Here is a 15,174-nt window from a genome sequence, read left to right as displayed (position 1 = left end):
ACTAAGTTGTTATGCTAAAATCAAAAAGGAACGAATAAGTTTTGCGTTAGAATGAGTTTTCGATTTGTAAAAAGTTTTAGAATTTTCACCCATTAAGAAGATGGAAAAACAAAATAAATAAGGAATGTGTAATGACCTTATACTAATCTATTACTAATGCAATAGTGTTTTTGAGACATTTCTTATAACTGTGAAAAATAATGTCAGGATGTCATTTATGACTTCATAGACATAAGTAATGTTCAGTCATAAGAAATACCGAAAAAACACTAACAACTTTTCTGTTGCGTTTGTGGGCGCTAAATACTAAATTAGCTCTATTGTGTATAATGCGAGAAAATTATATTAGTGGCAGGAGTGTCCTTGCACACTGTCGTAAACTTTTATGTTTCAGTTGTGCCTGCATTAATCATTCGTTATGATTAATGCACAACTAATGAAAATCAGTAAACATAACTAATTTATTGTTACAGATAGTTATCTGATACTCAGCTTTACATTCTTTATTACGTTGACATGATAAAGGACTGTCACTATGTTCAGTGTCATGCGAAAGGGGGGAGGTTGGAGGACGGTTCTGGCTTGAATCTAAAATCGAACATTTGCCATGTTACGTATACAAACACTTGAAATATATGCACTTACGAGCTTGATCTTCTGTGTACGCGATTGGTTGTATTGCAAATACTTGTTTAAACTCAACATTATTTGACACATAGGCAAACATCGTGCTACATTGTCTTGATTCTACAACAAACCCTTCGTTATTTACCAACTTTTGAGCGTTTGTTTTCCCATATATGTTTCTTTAATCATTGTATTGGTGCAAGAAATAAAAATAACTTAATTTACTTTGAAAACGCATTCCATTGGCTTTCAAATTTCCTGTTTTTGACAGCAGTCAAAAATTGTCAATAAGGCAATTTTGAATTTGGGGAATCTTCACGCCTAGCATGTGCCATTGCTTGTTAGGCAAGATGTGACCCTACATCACAGGTTTCATATTTTTCTCCCATCCTGTATGAAAACATATGTATATGATCCGTCAAGATACATATATAATAGTCATATACAGTAGTATAGATTATATTTGTTATTTCCGTGTCACAACATTGGGGAAAATGCATTTGCATTTTTGTTGTTACTAAAAGAGCAAAAAGTTGATTTGCCAACTGATTTGTTACTATTGCTTAACATCTCTTGGTTTACCTGAGACTTCAGAAAATAATTTTTAGTGCTACTGACTCCATGTATTCTCTTACTTAATAATTACTAAAATTTACAAACTATTTTATTTATGATATTATTCTTAGTAGAGCTTTCCAGCTGCAGCTAATTATCGTCATTTTCAATTAAGATGAGAACACAATATCTCTTCCTACTTCGAAATAAATTCGAAAATCTTGTTATACCTATAATATATTTCAATATTTACTGAGAGTAACTTAATATCAACGATGAAGCATAAAATAAAACAGTATTTTTTAATATGATTGAGGTGCGCTCCTTTCTAGGAGCGTCAGAAACGAGTTTAATAACTTAGTTTACCTACGTGTACTGTTCCTTTGGTTCTATTACCTTTCTTGGTCTAGTACACTATTCTAAGGCCTTAATAGGCTCTCCATCTCCACATTAGCTTCACTGGAATTCCAGTTACTAGACCTAACCACCACGATGAGGTTGTGGAGGCCAAACAGTAGACTACAGAAAGCTAGGCTATTAATAGATTCGATTATAACAGAAAACATTACTAACATTCCTGTTACTTTAGAATATAGAATTATGTTATTTCTAACAATATTGTGTAAATTGAAGACTGCAATGTAACTAAACGTTGTAAGTACCAATTTTTGTGGTTAAACGTTTTATCCTCAGCTTTATGATTACTTTTCCTAACATTTTCGTAAGAACTTATCTAATACTTTAGCGTATTGAAATGCATTTACGTATATACGTAATATACAAGATGAGCGGAAATTAACACCCTATTGAAATTTTTTTATAACTTTTTATATACTTAACCCATTTGCATGAAACGAAAACCATTTTGACCCTTATAAACGGTAAAATTGCTAAAATACCACATAAGCAGAATCCTTATCCATCAGTTTTCGTAAATAGTTGGAGATTTGTGATGGACTTCTACAACTACTCGAGCGGCACGTTATCACGAACGGGTGAATTCACTTCTCCAATTCATCAAGAATTGTTAGTTTTGTGCGATAAACTTCCAATTCCGCTGTTATAGTGGAACTATAACTAGTTAAAAAAAGTTATAAAAAATTTTCAATTGGGTATTTAATTCCCGCCCACTCTATATAAATGAATCGATATTGTTGAAACACGTCAGTCACTATTTCAACGACTATCAATTTTCTGCTTTAAACGACTTCGCATAGATAGGAGTATCATTTACTGATCCCCAATCATTAGTCGTAGCCATACAGACTCCAGAAATCAGAAATGAACATCGTAAGATGTTGACTAACATTGTTTCAGCAAATACCAATTCATATAATTGATATCTTATCATGCCTTTTATATTTCAAACAAGATGTATTTGACACTTGTTTTGGTACTTACAACATTACAATAGAATTATTGTTCAGAGTTCAGATGTAATATAAACATATGTGTGTTCAGAGTACAAGGGAATGAAGTTACATACTCAAAGTTGTGAGAAGAAGAGACTTACCGTAACGCTTAAGTACTTGGAGAACTTTACACTAATATTTACTATACATTATAAAAGTTATTTACGATACCTGAACCTGAATCTTTTAACCCTTAACAGGAACTTTGGACAGAGATCTTTAATATGAAATATGTCCAAAATAATCCTAAAAAACTGGATTTAGTTTCCTTGTGCACTGAACATACCATTCCAGTTGTAGTAGGTGACAACACACAGACATCACATTATGAAAATATTACATTGTAACTGTAATTGTCTTCAAAAATTATATTTTTTCATGGAAATAACATTATATATCTATTGTTATCTGTAATGGCAAACTGGAGAAACGTTTACTCCTCAAGTGCTCATCTTAAATGATTGGGCTTTACGATTTCCTATGTACTTATAACCTATTTTTTTCATACAAATGTGTGTTATAACCTTCTACGACCAAAATATGCAAAAATATTTTTTAACCTAACATTTCAGCAGTCTACTAACGAGGCAGACAATAACAAAATTCAACTGAATATACAACTATACATCGTTCCTGCCTCACGGTTAGGAAATAAAGCATGGTTTTTGTATTTACATTGAAATACAAAATAATATCACAGACAATAAAATTAAGCACTATTTACTTAGTCTATGAACTATGCTTAACATAAGAAAATATACTGTTAAATCTTTGCTTCAACACATTCTTTGGTACTGATAAGATATTCTAACATATTCACACACTTAGCTTTTAAAATCGAGTATAAAATACATTTTAGAAAACTTTAGTAGTCACTATATTAAGACAATGTTCTATTTATGAGAGCATGGGCGTCTATATTCAAACGGTCTCTCATACCCGTCATAAGATACGTTACTGTTCCTATCGGTTTCATTTTGGTATCTCTGAGCTCTATACCACGCATTATGCTGGCATTCCTGGCATGTTGGTGCTGGTGAATATTTATAATTATTCTTTCTCAATTCGTCGGGAAATACGGGAGGAGCTGGTGGTAATCTGTCAATTTCTTCACGATACATACTTATTGGAGACCTAGGTGCTTCATAGGTTCCATCAGAACTTACTGAATTCGTTTGTCGAAGGCTTCTGTAGTTGTAAGTTGTGTTCACTTTTGCACTATGTATTAGATTTAATTTTCTTTTGGAAATTATGAGACTTGTTAGAAGGAAAATTGAACATATAACTAATATGCTGCATGCACCTATTAATCCATACAAGAAATGAGAACTGTAAATCATGTGTATACCTTCAGTATCAAGTAAATTAACCTCAACCGTCACGTCTGTGCACTCCAGAGTTGTTTCAAGTGTCGTAAACTTTTCAGAATACCAAACTACAAGGTCTTGAAAATGGTTATCACAAATCCAAAACTCTTCTGAGATATATAAAGTCTTTAAAACTGTAAGACTATCAGCAGTGTTCATTAGTGATAACGCATGCAAAAAGTTCCCTCTGAGATCAAGAGTTTCTAGATTTTGTAAACCAGAAAATGTTGTAGGTGATATGTCAGATAGTTGGCAGTAAGCTAAATTTAATTTCCGTAAAGAAGGAATCGTTAGGAAAGGTTCGTCTTTATTAAGACTTAGAAATGGATTTAAGCTTAAGTCTAGAGTATGTAGTTTGGTGTTGTTGGCAAATATATCATGATCCCCTAGAAGCTTAAGATTATTAAATGACAGATCAAGTTCCTGTAAATCTTTTAAGCCACTGAAGGTGTTATGTTCTATCCTATGTACAAAGTTCTGACTAACATACAGCTTTTTCAGTTGTGGAAATTCTTGGAAAGTGCCATTTGTCAACGTACCAATGTAGCTGTACTGTATCCGTAGAACTTGAATGTCAATTGGTAATGAAGATAAATTATGTGAAGCAGATATTCCATTGCAGTATCCTGTTAAGGGCTTTCCAGGTTTATTCATGACTTTGCATGTGAACTGACATAAACACAGATGGCTGGACAACACGAAGACTCCAAGTACCTCGATTACTTTAATATCAAAGAACAGGAACATATTTGTGGAACTTAGATGAACTGATCTGGTGCTATGAAACTGTGAAGCGGATGACGGTTGAGCTACGTAGTTAGTTGCTGGTATTCTGAAAGAAATATATTTCAAATGAGTGTTTTACATTACATGCAAGATTACAAGAAATTAAACACTTATTTTTAAATCACTAGTGTAATTATGTACTTGTTAATTAGAGGATAATCGTTATTTCGTTTCTTTACAATTCATGTCACAACGTTTGGAAGCTGATTCTAGACACAATCAGTTTCGTTTCGCTTTGTGAAGTTATGGAGATTTCTAAACCATGTAGATTTAAAATTCAAACCTGCTGTGGGAACCATTTCTTGGGATTTTGATAATAGAGGGATAAGGTCTGACTGTGAGATGGAACCTATTTTTAGGCTTCTGAGTTCATTTCTAAAATCATATGTTCCTATTTCTTACTGTTTTTTCTTCATTTTGAGATCAATATTGAAACCGAAATGTCATGAGATTTCTACCACTTTTAGTTTTAATATTGTAATGATCCCCACCTTTCTGTGTGTATTATTTCTTCGAGCACATGTTACTACGGTAAAACACATACTATTGTTTACAAGCAACAACGCAAGCAAACAATATACGGATATGACAGGAAGACACGAAGTCGACACGATGGAAGTCGAAGATCATCGACTCGCCCAGAAGTCACCCAGAAAAGAAGGCCAGGAGAAGACCAAATGATCTGTTCAAGATTAATCAGCTAACCTTAAACATATGCTACTGAGGTCGGCTTGGACAAAGGAGTTTAGGCTTAAGCTTAAATCCATTTCTAAGTCTTGTACTTCTTGAATCCATTTCTGAGTCTTGGACTTCTTGAATCCATTTCTAAGTCTTGTCCTTCTTGAATCCATTTCTAAGTCTTGTACTTCTTGAATCCATTTCTAAGTCTTGTACTTCTTGAATCCATTTCTAAGTCTTGTACTTCTTGAATCCATTTCTAAGTCTTGTACTTCTTGAATCCATTTCTAAGTCTTGTACTTCTTGAATCCATTTCTAAGTCTTGTACTTCTTGAATCCATTTCTAAGTCTTGTACTTCTTGAATCCATTTCTAAGTCTTGTACTTCTTGAATCCATTTCTAAGTCTTGTACTTCTTGAATCCATCTCTAAGTCTTGTACTTCTTGAATCCATTTCTAAGTCTTGTACTTCTTGAATCCATTTCTAAGTCTTGTACTTCTTGAATCCATTTCTAAGTCTTGTGCTTCTTGAATCCATTTCTAAGTCTTGTGCTTCTTGAATCCATTTCTAAATCTTGTATTTCTTGAATCCATTTCTAAGTATTGTACTTCTTGAATCCATTTCTAAGTTTTGTACTTCTTGAATCCATTTCTAAGTTTTGTACTTCTTGAATCCATTCTTAAATGCATTTCTAAGTATTGTATCTAAATTCCTGGAGGCTGCCGTAAGGAAAGGTGATTCCTAATTACAACCATACATCTGAAGGCTGCCATGAGCAAGAGATGTGCCTTATAAACCTTCTCCGATAGTAGATACACACAAAAGAGATTCTTTAACGGTGTCATAAGCAAAGGGGTGTCCTATACATGCTTAATTACAACCTTCATGAACTGAAGCCACTTTAGATGTGCTAAGGACTAATATTGAGAGGATTTGTTTTGTATATTTACAAAGAAACTTAACTATTTTTATAATAAATTGGTGAAGTGTGAATTCTAGATTATTATTGACTCTACCAAAAGACATGACAATATAGATGTACTTAATGGATTACTAGTTGAGTAGTATTTTATCGGTCATTATAAATTTGTCCAAGAGTAAAACGTTAGGTATCGAGTTTGTTGGTGGGGGAGATCCATCCACCGCAAGTTGTACCGGTGGAAATCAACATTTCCGACTTTAACGTGGATCACTATACAATAAGAACGGTAATAGATAGCATGAAGAGGTTTCTTGTACTCAATAAAGAGTCTCAAGAATACATTTCATCTCCATCCGTTTACTCTTTACTAAAAACCGGAAGTGATTGAAATCTATACAACTTCCTGTTTCAGTTTTGATCTACACAGGCCCGTAGCCAGCCCCAAAATGTACGGGGGGGCGGTAGAAGTTAGGGGGGGCCCGACCCAACAATAGTATAGTCCATCACCATATTATAGTTCATTTATAAGCCTACCGTAAAAATGTTAGGGGGGCAGTGAAAATTTAAGGGGGGACGGCCCTTTAGCCTCCCGTGGATACGGACCTGGATCTACATAGACCAAAAATTATAAGAAATATGAAGAAGTCGTTTTCAAAATGGATTTTACGTTCTAAGAATAGGTACTATTTTCTCTCTTAACTCTCTGTTCAAACCGGAAGTGCCAAAATAATCACTTCCGGTAATAACAATCACTAGAGAGTAAAAAAGGTAGAAAAAAGTGAGAAACGATTTTCTGGAATCAATTAATTGTCCCAAGAATATATTCTAATATCCACTCCGATCTATCTAAAACCGGAACTTTATATTGTATTTCACAAACTTATTCCGTTTCAATTTTTTTTGGTATGAAATAAACTGTTAAGTATAAACTATTAATATATAACATATGTATTATATATTCAGAAATTTAGGTGAATACATATGTACAGAAATTTAGGTGAATAACATATGTATTCACTGTCTATGTTAGAAACAAATCTAATAATAATAAAATAAAGAGTTTGTTTGTGTCTCTTTGTCTGTGTGTATGTGTGTGGCTGGAGACTAGACGAGCGGACCGAGAGTTACCAAATTTTGGTTACGGGTACCTTGGTCCAGACCTAGACCAATACAAAGTGTTTTTTTTTTTTTAAATTCGAACCAGGGGGGCGTTTACCGGGACATGTAAAAGTAGTAGAAAATGACCGATATTAGTGTCAGATTCATAGTTTTCGCGGTCGCTGAGATTAATGGTGAAACTCCGATCGCATTAACTTCCGAATTCACCGTATTCAGCTGCTGGTCGGGGTCACTGGGGGGGAAGGGAGATACCGAGACGTAAAAATAATCCAAAATGACCGATATTAGTGCAAAATCCATAGTTTTCACGATCGCTGAGATGAATGGTGATAGTCACACAAGCGTTGACTTCCAAATACAGCCCGCATCGGCTTGGGGCCAATGGCGTTTTTTAAGTCGAACCAGGGAGTCTCAGGAGGCGTTTACCGGGATTTGTAAAAGTAGTAGAAAATGACCAATATTTTTTCTTTCATTGTTCAGTTTGTTTACATAGATATTTTATCTGACCCAGGCAAAGAATGGGTATTTCAGCTAGTTTCAAAATAAAACATAATTTACAAAAAGGATGAAACAATAATATGTACTTAGGTATTTCTTTACTTATGAGATACTCTAATTTTCCCTACACTGTCAATTGAAACATTTTTCTGCATTGTATTCTAAACTATAATTTTGATATTTTTGATTAATGTATATATGGTTTTCTCTAACAGTTTCCACTCAGCTTCCTCTAAAATCAATACATTTTGTGTTGCGTAGTCTAAAATGTCATTTTCCACATTATGAGCGCAGTAACTCAGAATCTAAGTCGGCTTTGCTTGTCCTTTACATAGATTTTTTTGGCTTGTTTTCAAGGAGCTTTGTTTATCAGAACGTTCTTTACATATTTTCTCTGTCTGTTCGTGTGTCCGTCCGAAGGAGTCACATCATCATAAATAGTGCCGAAAAGAATTGTGGTGGACATCTTGGAAAGGCTTGAGGACGACTCAAACCTCTTGCGTTTGGCTGTAATTGTCGACTAAACTTGGATTTTCACCTACGTCTCGGAAACAACGCGATAATCCGCCTTTCCCGGCACAAAATGACTCGAACACCAAAATCCAAAAAGGCAATGTTACTAATGTTCTTTAACATTCTTGTAGTGATGATTGATGAGTTGCTAACAGACAAACTGTGAATCAACATTTCTACTTTCGAGTGCAGAGGAAACTTTTGATAAACGTTCGATTAAAAGGTCCCAGTAGAGGGCCAATGGATGGATCTTACATCAGGACAATGCACCTATCCACAAGGCACTATCTGTACACCAATTCTTTGGCTAGGAAAATATTAGTGTTAGAACACCAGCCTAAATCGCCTGATCTGGCACCTTGTGAGTATATTTATTCCCGAAAATTCAATTTCAAATTTTACTTCCGTTAATGAAATTAAAAAAAAAAAAAATTGAAAACGTACTAAAGACCTTTACAAGAGATTACTTCCAGAGATGTTACAAACAACGGCAGAAGCGAATGAAGAAGTGTGTTGAAGTAGAGGGGGTCTACCTTGAAGGTGACAGCACCGACAGGAACCAATAATGTAAATATTTTGACTTATTACCTCAATCCGTTTTTTGGCACACATTGTACAGTTCGCAGCAAAAAATCTGCAACATGAGCATCTAAGTTTATTGTGAAACTACGCCTAACAGCGCACGGAATCAATATAACGTATAAATGGCACGAATCACGTCAGGATAAACCTCGACGTTCTTCCCTGCACACTTATTTTGGAGCAAAAGACTTCGTTGTTTCACAATAAACTTACATGCTCATGTTGCAGATGTTTTTTGCTGCGGACTGTACATCTCATTCCAGGTAAGTATTCCCAACGGTATTTTTTTTTAGATCTAGTGTAGCGTAAAATGTTGTTTATTGCAGTTACTAGGGTACAGATTAGTTAGATGCTGCAGTCGAAGTAATAAACATTTAGAATGTAAGTTAGAAGTTGTTTTGATGCTGTAACATTAGTAGTAGTAGTAGTAGTGATGACTGTAGAAGGAATTCCAACTACAATAGGTTCGGTTAAGTAAGAAAAATTTAGGGAATACTTCTATGCTACAGTAGTTTGATAGTCCTTTACCTAATAGAAGTAGATGTTAGTTTTAACAGTTTCAACAAATCTGTATTTAATATTATATTCAGTGGAAAACCAAAATTTACACATTGTATAGGCAAAAATATAAAACAACAGTCTAAGAATTCCATGAATGAGTTTGTTTGAGGATTAGGTTGCGTTTAAGAAGAGAATATGGTTGAACGCAAGCACCGTGCGAGAGCAAGAAGTATTAGGTGTAGACACAAATATTTGATCTTTACGATTATAAAATAGTGTAGTCTTAATATAAACTATTTGTTTTCAGGTTTCCAGTATTTGTTGATGTTAACAATGACTTCTCTAGAAATTCCAAAATAAGGTAAGCATTGTAATAAAATCATCTTATAAATGGTCATTTATCAATACAACTGGAGTATACAATGTACTTATTGAGTTGGGTACAGAAGAGAAAGAAAGAAGTTTCTATAACACAAAGAGAAACGTTTGCAATTTGAGGGAAGTTCAAATATTATCAAAACTTTCTCCATAACTATCTTTAAATTATGTTCACGGTCTTCTGCCTTAGCATGCTATAAGCGTATACCGTTGTGGTAGTGTTACTAAAGTTTGATATCAATTGCTCCATTTTCTTTTCCTTTGTCTATCGCCTGCAATATTTAATATCTATCTAGAAGAGATGGTGTAAAAAGAGTATATAATGAAGATGGCATCTCGGTAGAAGGTAGACTGATTAGGTGTTTACGGTTTGCGTATGATACAGTGCTTGTTGTGGAATCTGCAAAGAAAATCAATAAGATATTAGAAAACTTGAGGAAGAGCTGTGAAGAATATATGGGTGGAAATAAGTGTTAGAAAGACAAAAGCCATGATGATTGGAACGAAGAGGTTGGTGTCAAATATAGGAGTAGGAGGGGAGAAAATAGAAGAGGTGGTTGTTTTCAATACCTGGGTAGTATTCTGTATTAACGATGACATGAAGTGTGAACGTGAAAGAAAAGGAAGGATAGGAATAGCGAAAGAAGCCTTTAGGAGGAGAGAAGTCTATTTTGTGAGGCCTTTGAATAAAGAGTCGAGAAAAAGACTCATAAAATGCTTCCTGTGGGGTATTGTTCTGTATGGGGCAGAAACACGGAATTACGCAAAAATAATGAAAAACAATTGGAATCTTTCGAAATTTGGGTGTAGAGAATTAACTACATCGAGCGGAAAATGAATGAAAGGGTGTCAGGAAGGAGGAAGGAGAAAAGAAAAATTTAGATATTACTGAGAAGAGGAAGAGAAACTGGTTGGGACGTTGGCTAAGAAGGAACTGTATCATTAGGGATGTGCTAGAAGGTATAGTGGCAAGAAAAAGAGGGAGGAAAAGAAGGAGGGTAGAATTGATGGACAATATCAAAACAAAGAAACCGTACGTGAATACGAAGAGGTTAGTTGAAAACCGTGGAACATGGAAGCTTCAGTTGCAGCAAATGACCTACAATTAATGGCAGAATTCTATGAACATGATGACGATGATGATGATTGTAGAAAGAACAAGATCTCTCGGCTGGCATTGAGGACCAAGGAAGAACGGAGAAAAACGACCCAATTTCTCTGGTCTGAAGATGTGTCAAAAAATTAAATTCATCGGAGCTATTGAACACAATCTCTATTGAGTAAATGTGTTTTCGAGTGAATAAAGAAGCTTAAAAGTAACCGAATAAGCATGACATACGAAGAAGGAACATTAAGTGCATCAACTTAGGAACAACAAGTGCTCGATCGCGACAACAATACGGCGAAATTTCGCGAGTAATAGTCAGAGGAGACGAAACGTGGATCTCTTGTGAGAAATAATGGAGAGAGAAATTGTGGACTGCAAATATCCAGGACCGCTAATGAAATGTAAATTCAAGACTCAAACTTTCGCGCTAAAGTTGTAGACGCTTAACATGTCTTCATACTGAAAAGGGTCTACACTGGAATACTACCTGAAAAGGCGGAGCAAAGTTAACAGTGTGAGATGCAGTGACTCGTTAACCAATAATCTGAAGCCAGGAATTCGCACCTTACGGCGAGATTTGTTTTTGAAGAGCTTTTTTTTGTCATATGATCATTATCCCCTGATATTTCTTGTTGCACACTGCCGTCGGAGCAGGCATGTTCTATTCACAATAGGAGAAAGAGAATGGAGCAATTAAGTTCTGAGTTTTGTAGCATTGTCATAATAGCATAGCTTGCTAACTTCTGAAGGCAGAAGGCAGTGAGCACAATATAAAGGGAGTTATCGCAAAATTGCTGATAAACTTTGATTTTTTCTCGTATATGAAAGAAGAGACAGGGTCAAAGAATATTTCTCGAAATCGATAAGGAGATCCACTAATGCGCGTACTGAATAAATTTCAAATTGACCGAAAAGAGTTTTTGATATGAACGTAAAACATGGCATCAGCGAACAAACTATTTCTTCTTTGGCGTTCATCGTTTTATGAAAGCACCGAGGCTAAATGAGATGGGAACCTACAATTTAAAGCAGAATGGAAGTTTGCAAGAATGTATTTAAATGTCAATCCTCTCCCACCGGGAATCAAACCCGGGAGTTATTTCTGTGTTAACACTGAATTTTATTTTGTTTACTGCAAATTTTGCGTACGAGAAGCGAGTAAATACAAAAAATTGAAAATAAATTATCATGTTAAATGACAATAAAATATACATACATTATTGTATTCAGGAATCCGAAAATCCCAGAACAGCAACAACTTGGAATTGAAACGAAAATTTCGAGCCTAGTGTTTCTTTAAGCAGCTAGATAGGAGACGTGAACCCACAGCTTAAGTGCATGGCTAGACGAGGATGCGTTTCCAATGCGTTACCTCCCTCAGCGAAAGCCACCTAGGTGGCTACTCAGTAATTTTACTCTCGTCAGAGTTATACTGTGAGCCAGTCAGGGTTTCCAGGTCTTTTTTCCTTCATTTTCCACGCCGGAAGGATAGAGTCAGAATGACCTGCTTCAATTGGTTTCTTGTGAGAAGACATGAAAATCGTGCTAAAATCCACTTGCCTGGTAACACGTCTGTCCTTTTTTCCTTCTCTTAGGCATCTTTTACTAATTCCGAAACTGCAGACTGTCTATTGTTCTGAAACGCTCCAAATACGCTCGAGCCGACGCACAGTGGGAAATAGTGCCATGTTAGTGGCTGAAAATTCGAAAACCCAACCAACACCTATGCCTAAAATGGCAATACCTAAAGAATAAATTTCATTTTCCAAATCCAAAATTGTCACGTAAAGATTAATATACTTTTGTTGATCTGTTTCGATTATTTTAAAGAAGTGACTGTTACTGGTAACTAGAATAAAAGATCAATGCCGATTTCAGTTTCTTATTTTTAACACAATGTATCTATTAAACGTACTAAAGATATGCAGAATAGAGGTGCTAATGCACTTTGGTTCACGATAGTACTTTTCCTTCCAAACAGAGATACTTCACACTTAGATCTATATCATAGGGAATTTTGAGGGGGTGTCGGTTATTTTATTTTCCAGAGTTGGCAACCCTAGCCTGGTAGGAGATGAATATAGTCTCCTATTTAAAGCTTTATATTCCCCCCGAAATCAAGAACACTTAATAAGACACTGGCTAAAAGAGTTTCCTCTTACTATAAACAATAACATGTTATTGTATTGATAATTCTCTATAAACAGTTACTACTAAATAGAACAAAAAGTATGTTCATAGGAAGAAAAATATGCACTTGTAACAAAATACGAAATCATTTTAAAGAACTTAACAAAACTTAGAATTATCAGTTCTACTTACCTTTATGTTAAAACTTCATAATATTGTATTAACTGTGAATTTTACAGTACTTTATGTCCATTGCTCCTCTTCCAAAACAAGCAAAATTACAAAAAGATAAACAAATAATGAAAATGGAATAGGATAAAAAATATACAATATTTACAACATAAATATTTTGTATACTGTACACGAAGATGTACAAGATGATGACTATTTCACAGAAAATTTCGCAACTAACCAGTAATATTTTTTTTTTTATCTTCAATATTTGATTGATAAGATTATGAGGTTATGTATTGTGTATTCAAAATGTTTTTCATAAGAGATCGATATGTCATAAGTGTCACTTCAGATCCCTACGCAGTATTTTTATCTATAAAGAATTCGTTTCAGAAAATTATATATATATATATATATATATATATATATATATATATATATATATATATATATATATATATATATATATATATATATATATATATGTATGTATGTATGTATACATAGATGTAAAATACATACTCGCAACGGGAAGTTCCCGTTAATTAACAATTACTGTCTTTCTTTTCGAAATACTGTAGACCTACAGTTTTATGTTATCAACCGTTATCAGTCGTCGTTGCTAAACCAGGGTCGTTAAAACAGGAAAGAAGGCAATGTCAATACACTTTTTTCCAACAACTTTCTAAAGCAGCGTTTCCCAACCTTTTTCAACTTGCGGCACACTACGGGTGTAACTTGAATTCTCGCGGCACACTCATAGATATTATTATTATTATTATTATTATTATTATTATTATTATTATTATTATTATTATTATTATTATTATTATTATTATTTGCAAATATAATATACCATTTTATTTTTTTTCCTGTGATTACTGATCTCCTTCTTACAGAGATGAAAGCTTGATCACTGGTTTTCCCCTATGCCAATTCATTATGCTTATTTTTTAATTTTAATTTGAAATAGAAAACAATTGCAATGAAATATAGGACTCAGATTGTTAAAAGTACGCTTTCTTTTTCGAAAACTGTATCCAACTTTTCACTAAGAACGAAGATCACTAAATAACGATCGAACAAACACATGTCTTGTACTTTTAACTTTGCTATTTTAACCAAAACCGGTGCATATTATTACAATCACACAGCTTGCGATGCGTCGAAGTCAAAACACACCTGTTGAACAAAGTGTTGTTCTGTCATTCACGTGCAAATGAATGTTCTACGAACGTTCACTTGCGTACCGTACAAGTGCTTCCATTTCTCGGTGTTAGTATGACTCTCAATTGAAGCGTAACATAGCAGCTAACCGTGGAAATGTGTACGAGCCGAAATACTATCTGCTACACAGTATGAGATGTAGACTAATATATTACAATTACAGTATTTTTTCCATGGTAGAAATACATAGTAATGTGAAATAGAAAAATATACATGTTTTTCCTATGTCTTGTAATTTGGTTGCTATAGAATTAATAATTTTGTTTCGATTTCCTCGCGGCACATCAGCGGTTCATTCGCAGCACACCAATGTGTCGCGGCACACCGGTTGGGAAACGCTGTTCTAGAGGGGCATGGTGGCTAAGTGGTAGAGCATATACCTCAGGTGCGTAAGATCGATGGTTCGATTCCCGGCTAAGTAAATTTGTGTTGGACAACATCATGTATGTGGGTTTCCTCGGAGTACTCCCGTTTCCTCCCACTTTATCATTCCACTAATTCTTCCATTATCAGCCAGTTCCCTTAATTATCATCTCCCTTAGCCTAAGGAGCATAAACGTGGGACGTTAAATTGAATTATTTCATTTCATTTTCCAA

At 34.6% G+C, this 15,174-nt stretch overlaps 1 protein-coding gene across 1 annotated transcript; it reads right to left on the bottom strand.

The window, feature by feature from the left end:
- Nucleotides 1-3,487: 3,487 nt before the first annotated feature.
- LOC145683614 (uncharacterized) lies at nt 3,488-13,532 on the bottom strand. The gene is made up of 2 exons (XM_081754952.1): nt 13,369-13,532; nt 3,488-4,793 (listed from the first exon to the last, which is right to left on the bottom strand). The coding sequence occupies exon 2, from the start codon at nt 4,706-4,708 to the stop codon at nt 3,488-3,490; it is 1,221 nt and encodes a 406-aa protein (XP_081611078.1). The 5' UTR covers nt 4,709-4,793; nt 13,369-13,532.
- Nucleotides 13,533-15,174: the final 1,642 nt, after the last annotated feature.

This window comes from Thermobia domestica, chromosome 4, assembly GCF_964235325.1.
Source record: "Thermobia domestica chromosome 4, izTheDome1.hap1.1, whole genome shotgun sequence".
Classification (NCBI taxonomy): Eukaryota; Metazoa; Arthropoda; class Insecta; order Zygentoma; family Lepismatidae; genus Thermobia; species Thermobia domestica.
This window is presented reverse-complemented; position numbering and strand designations above follow the sequence as displayed.

Coding starts and splice junctions, on each gene's coding strand:
- LOC145683614 (XM_081754952.1), bottom strand. CDS start 4,708: ATGTTCCTGTTCTTTGATATTAAAGTAATCGAGGTACTTGGAGTCTTC.